Source organism: Orcinus orca, chromosome 1 (genome assembly GCF_937001465.1).
Source record: "Orcinus orca chromosome 1, mOrcOrc1.1, whole genome shotgun sequence".
Lineage (NCBI taxonomy): Eukaryota > Metazoa > Chordata > Mammalia > Artiodactyla > Delphinidae > Orcinus > Orcinus orca.
The window spans coordinates 36,613,275-36,619,908 of NC_064559.1; the positions used below are offsets into that span (position 1 = coordinate 36,613,275).

General features: G+C 42.7%; 1 protein-coding gene across 1 annotated transcript; it reads left to right on the plus strand.

Annotated features, from left to right (window-relative positions):
• The first annotated feature begins 2,988 nt into the window (after positions 1–2,988).
• Positions 2,989–6,267, plus strand: IL20 (interleukin 20). Its single transcript, XM_004282503.3, is given in 5 exon segments — positions 2,989–3,185; positions 3,474–3,539; positions 3,650–3,802; positions 4,469–4,543; positions 5,583–6,267. Coding segments are annotated over 5 exon segments (525 nt in total). The 5' UTR covers positions 2,989–3,029; the 3' UTR covers positions 5,658–6,267.
• The last annotated feature ends 367 nt before the right edge of the window (positions 6,268–6,634 follow it).

The window sequence follows — 6,634 nt, forward strand, 5'->3', positions numbered from 1 at the left end:
TATATATATATATATATATATATATATATATATATATGTATATATATATATATATATATATATATATATACACATAATTGGAAACCTCTTAGCTTGAGACAGACTCCTAGGAGATCACAAGTAGCAGCCCTTCCTGAACTCAGGTAAGAGAGCTCCCTCTCTCTACACTATTCACATGGTTCTGGGGATGAGCCCAGTTCTCCTAGTCATCTAGCCAGGTGTGTTCAGGGCCATGTCTAAAGGAGTCCTTTGCATCAGGACAAAATATCCTAGAGAATAGGGAATTGTCATGTTTATCTTTGTATTCCAGTACCTAGCATGATATTCAAGACAGTGGGTGCTTAATAAATGCTGATCGAATTGTTGAATTTAACATATATTTACCATATACCCACTATGTTCAAGGCAACTAACATCATTCTCTATTTAAAATGAGTTGATCACTCACTAGATGCTAGGTGTACGAATCATGCATCATTTTATTTAAATGTCAAAACAAATTTCTGGGGTAAGTTTAATTATAACCATTTGGGGGCTAAGAAAACAAAACTCAAGAGAGGTGAGTTGACTTGTCCAAGGTCACATAGATGGAGAGTGACTAACTCATCCAGATTTACCTGTGACGTTTTCAGTTTTGAAAGTTAAAGTGAGGCTTCCCTGGTGGCACAGTGTTTGAGAGTCTGCCTGCCGATGCAGGGGACGCGGGTTCGTGCCCCGGTCCGGGAAGATCCCACATGCCGCGGAGCGCCTGGGCCCGTGAGCCATGGCCGCTGAGCCTGCGCATCTGGAGCCTGTGCTCCGCGGCGGGAGAGGCCACAGCAGTGAGAGGCCCGTGTCCCGAAAAAAAAAAAAAAAGTTAAAGTGCTATGCCCTGGATCCCCCCCTAGTCTTGGGAAAACTGGGACAACCTACACCGATGGGGACTTGCAAAGCAGGCATTTGGACCTAGTTCTCAAACCCAGAGTTCTCTCTGAGGGTTTGGTTTGTTTATTCTTTTTTCCTACATGTGGCAGTATCCCAGGTGAATATGAATGTAAAGTATACCGAGCCTATTGATTGGAACGTAGGAAAAAAATCAGTAAGCAGTAATGATTATCAGTGCTGTACCAAGGCATCCTGGAACCTAAGGCAAACAGGAAAGATGTACACCTCTCTATATATGCTTTTTTTAAATTTTTATTGGAGTATAGTTGATTTACAATGTTGTTTTAGTTTTAGGTGTACAGCAAAGTGAATCAGTTATACATACACATATATCTACTCTTTTTTAGATTCTTTTCCCATATAGGCCATTACAGAGTAGAGTAGAGTTCCCTGTGCTGTACAGTAGGTCCTTATTCGTTATCTATTTTATGTATAGTAGTGAGTATAGGTCAATCCCAATCTCCCAATTTATCCCTCCTCCCCTTACACCCTGGTAACCATAAGTTCGTTTTCTACATCTGTGAGTCTACTTCTGTTCTGTAAATAGTTTCATTTGTACTCTTCAGCATATGTTTTTATTATTTTATGTGTATTCTTTTCCCAAGACATTAAGGTAGTTGAAAATTATTGAAAAATTGATAATTAGCTGCATTACAACTCACATTATTTTTAAGTTTAAATATGTTATTTATGTCCCAAACAGAATTTATTATAATTTTACTTTCCTCGTTTTAAGGGAAGAGAACTCATCACTAATATTTTCATCATATACTTCTGATACATAAAAACATAGATATGGATATAGATACATAGATAGATATAGACGGATGGATAAACATATGTAGATATACATGGCTAGATAGATGATGTATAGATAGATAGACAGATAGGAGCACTCATTTCCCCTTTTGTTCTGGGTTTCCATATGGCTCAGCATGGCCCTGTCAGATTCTGTCTTTATTTAAATTGTTAATCTTTTGTTCATCATGGATTGTTTTCATTAATTTTGCTACTGCATTAAAATATTATTTATCTTGATTACTGAGACTTTTGTCTCCTTAAATTTTTTGCCTGAGGTGAGTGTTTCACTCTCCTCTCCCTAATCTCAGCGCGTTATCATTTTACCTTAAAACTCAGCAACTACTAGAGAGTACCCTCTTACAGAGCAAGCCTCATCCCAAGAAGAAATGAGTTCCTTCCCACCTTTTTCCTCTTTCTTTTGGGATCGCTTACTTGATCCTCAGCCTGAGTTACAAGGCTAGGAAAACGCATACTCTTGGATTAGTCCCAGGTATGCCTGAGTGCTGCCTTCCTGCAGAGGGCGCTGTGGAGTCCAGGTACCCCAGGAGGGTGGAGAAGTGCTAGGTGGAATTAGGCTGATTGCCCATCAGAACTTGCCTTTCCCTGGCAGAAGGACTGTTATGAAATCATTGACTTTCTATTTGTCTTCGGGGCTGAAATAAATCTACTATCCTCAAATAACCAATCTGATCTCAGACAAATGCCAAATAGAGCTAAGTTCCCCATCCCTGGGGATGGACATAAAATCCAGACAATTTCCCTGAAATGTTTTTGGTGGCTTGGCAACAGCTTCTATGAGGTTCAGTTTTCCTCCAGTCCCTCTGTGGGTCTAAGGGGACCAGAAGGGTGAGCTACATTGGCATTCTGGAAGGGAAGACTATACACGTCAACTCGCAAAAACAAGTCCTGACATTTTCCCTGAAATGTCATCCTCTATCTACTCATTGCAAGTGCCTGCTGCTCCAGGCCTTTCCTGCTGGGCAATAACGATGGGGCTGGGATGGGGAGAGAATAAAGGAGCCAGGACCTGTAGCACCAACTCATACTCAGACCCTGAACAAGCACCCAAAGCCTTCTCTTCTCTTTTTCTTAGTAAGTTGGATCAATGTGCCAGACCATCTGAAGTCAGATGAAGCTATTAAGTTTCACCAGGGGATATCGGGGACTGGGGGAGGCATGTCCCTGGTGACAGGACTGGCTTCTTAAGACATGAGATGGGGAAATCAATAAGTCATGCTCTTTCCTTTGAATTCTTAGCTCCTGTGGTCTCCAGAATCTGGCTCCAGAATCTCCTGGTCTCCAGAATGAAAGGCTCTGGTCTTCCCCTCTGCCTTCTTTCTGCTGTGTTTTATGTCTTCTGGACACCTTCTGCCAGGCTGAAGACACTCCATTTGGGAAGCTGTGTGATCACCACAACTCTTCAGGCAATTCGAGGTGGATTTTCAGAGATACAGGACAGAGTGCTATGTGAGGGAAGGACCCCACCTTTCACTTTGTGACTGCCTCCCCACTTTTCTTCTTATTTTTCTCTGTCCCCCAGCAGTGGAATCACAAAAAGAGGCAGGCTGGGGACTCCTTACCAGGAGGATGTGTTCCCAGGAAATATCTGTAGTTCATAATTCAAAAGTGTTTTGGAGAGGGACTCTGTCCACTGTGCCATGGCAGGGAGGGGATGGGAGGTCTGGATGTCTAAGATCCTGGCAACAGTTACTAACCTGTACTTTTTCATCTTGCCTTCCTCTGTTTAGCAACCCAAAGATGAAATCATTGACCTCAGAATCTTGAGGAAGACTCAGCCTTTGCAAGACACGAAGGTACACGCTTGGTCTGTATGAGTTCTGGGAGGAAATATGAGTCGGGGGAATCTCCATCACCCTTGTCCCTGGACACCCTCCGCCCACCAACACGCCAGTCTTCTTCGTAGCCTGCAGGTCAGTGCTGCCTCCTCCGCCATATACTGAGACTCTACCTGGACAGAGTATTCAAAAACTAACAGACCCCTGACCACCGTATCCTCCAGAAGATCAGCGGTCTCGCCAACTCTTTTCTTACCATCAAGAAGGACCTCTGTCTCTGTGTGACTAAGGGTCTTGGGTAAAAGGATCCACCTCAGCACATAGCTTCAAGGACTTAGCAATCAGGCTCATTCTTAGCCCCATTTAATGGATGGAAGAACTGAGTCCAAGAGTTCTAATAATCTGTGTTGAGCCATGTGACTAGGTAATAAGAACTCGGTTATATTTACTTTTGAATACAAGCTTCATGCAAAATGTCTACAGAACTATAAAGTGCTACCTATTTGATGTCACTGATAATTTCCTAGTATCCATGAAATTATGCTTCTTCTGTAGGTGAGTTATCCTGCGGCATACTAGTGCATACTGAGTCCAGGCAGCTAATCAGCAGACAACCGGACTCAATCTCAAGATAGGACCTAGGAATCCAATTCTCTTTCCCATGGGGGCTCTCTGGAGGGAGCTAGACTAGAACTGGGTTGGGGGGTGTAGGCCAGATGGGATACAGTGATCACAAACTCTTTCAGTGCTACCTGTTTCTAAAAAGAAACAATGAGCTCTATATGCTTCCTCTTCTAGCTGGTGATCAGTTTAATGATCCTAAATAAGGAGGTCTGAAAAGACTTCTATAGGTGAAAGAATAGAACTTCCACCTACTTCGTGTCAATGGCAAGGGCAGAAAATCAGAATCTTTAATAAAATTTATCATTCTTTGGTATTCTTTTCAGCATGCCCATATGACATGCCCTAGTGGGGAAGAAGCAATGGAGAAATACAGCCAGCTTATGAGCCACTACGAAGAGGTATATGCAGTTTTGGCCTTGGTTGGGATGAGTGTGTTTTTAGAACTGAGATCATAGATGGGTGTGATAGATGTTCATACTCAAAGAAATGTTACAGCCCTCAGGTTAATGGACCTCTGTGGTCATGTGGACTGTCCCTCTTCTTTAACCCAGGGGATACCCATTCAGGCTCTAGAAAGGTGCTGTCTCTGCAAGATGCTCTGGGAGTCAAGAAGGAATAACCATGATTCCATCAAGTCACTCCAGAGACATCTGAACTTTTCAACTACACAAACTAGAGGCGATAGTTTTCCATCATTCATACGCTTGTACATACCCTCAAAATAGTCACTCACAATTTCACGCATGCCCGTGCCATGCTGTTTCTCACCTCAATGCCTTTGCACATCTGCCAGGAAGGCCGGAGTCTGCTCCACACTCACTAATTCCTACTCATCCTTTAAGACTCAGCCTAGGCATCACCTCCAGGAAGGCACTGGCTACTTCTCTCAGAGTTAAGTGCTCCTGTCATCCTGTGGGGACCCCATCATCTATTTCCCACACTACATTTTAATTGCCTGCTTCTGCCTGTCTCCCTCACTCAACTGTGAATTCCCTGTGGGTAGTGACGGTGTCATTCATTTCTGAGTCCCTAGCCAGCCCAATGCTTACTTAGCACAATAAATATTTGTTCCATTGAAGGATGCACAGCAGGCAACCCATACACACACACACATACACACACACACACACACATCTTTCTTTAAAAAACAGCCTAATTACTTTGATCTCTGTGATTCAAGAGGCTTGAGTTGTAGTTCCAATTCTGCTACCCCCCGGGCCTCAGTTTCTCTATGTAAGACTAGGGTGATTGGACTCAATGATTTTTCCTCCCTCTTGTGAGATCTTGAGGTTCCATAATGTCTCTCGAGCTCTTCATTTTGAAAAAGATGCTCTGTTTACAATCTCCAATAGACCTACCAGTGAAAGGAGAGGATTAACCTTGGAGCCCACATTGTCTCTTTATGAGCTGCTCACCACTTCACTTGGTATCTTCCAGCTTCAGCCTCAGGCAGCAGTGGTGAAGGCTTTGGGGGAGCTAGACATTCTCCTGAGCTGGATGGAGATGGACTAGGAAGAAAGTGATGCTTCTGAGAGTATTCTGGGCCCAGACTCCCAGCCCTCAGTACCCAGGAGGCATGACCCCAAACCACCATCTCTTTTTGTATAATTTAGTGCTGGTCACTGTGTATATTATTTATTTATTATTTGTTTCCTTATTGTGATTATCTTCATGTGTTCCTATTCTTAATCTAGAGTTTTATCAGATTTTAATAAGATCTTTTTTACTGTTGAGTGTATTTATTAGCTAATATATTTATTTCTGCTATTTAACTTATTTATTTTTATATTTGAAGATGAGACTTTTAAAAACAATTCACAGATTGTATTTATAGCCCAACTAGAGCAGGTTTTTCGTAGAGTAAACAAACCTTCTAAATTCTAGAGGAGTGGCTAGAATTTTATTAAATTAAGGACATGTTTACTGACCACCAGTGTTTTAAGAGATACTTAAAACTGAACCAATGACTACTAAGCGTGGGTTGTGGAAGAAGAACTTCTGATGTGAAATTACAGGCTTGTCTTACAATTACTGACCACCCCTACTCAACTCCCAAACCCCAGACTTGTGTATCTTCCATTTATGGAATCCTCTGGGGCCAGAATGTATTTTTACAAATAAAGTTTTCTCCGTATGATATCTGCTTGGAGTTTGAAAATGCTTCAGGAGTAGAAACAATGGTGGGGATGAGCTTGAATCTCATATTACCTAGGGACCTCTTGCTTCTCCGGGGAAGGAAGATGCCAGTGAGAACCTGGGCCTTCTCTCCCCTGCCAAATGCATCCCCAGCTCTATCTCCTAAATCACCCACGGCTCTGATCCCATGACTCTGCCCTCCACATAAAGGGACTGTGACTGGGTGAGGGGCATCAGCCCTCCCTGCTTCCTCCTTGCTGGTGTTGAGCACTCTCCCCTCTGTACCACTGTTTTCCTTCTCATTTCAGGCTCTCATACTTCTGTGTCAGAGGTCTTCATTGCAACACAAATTA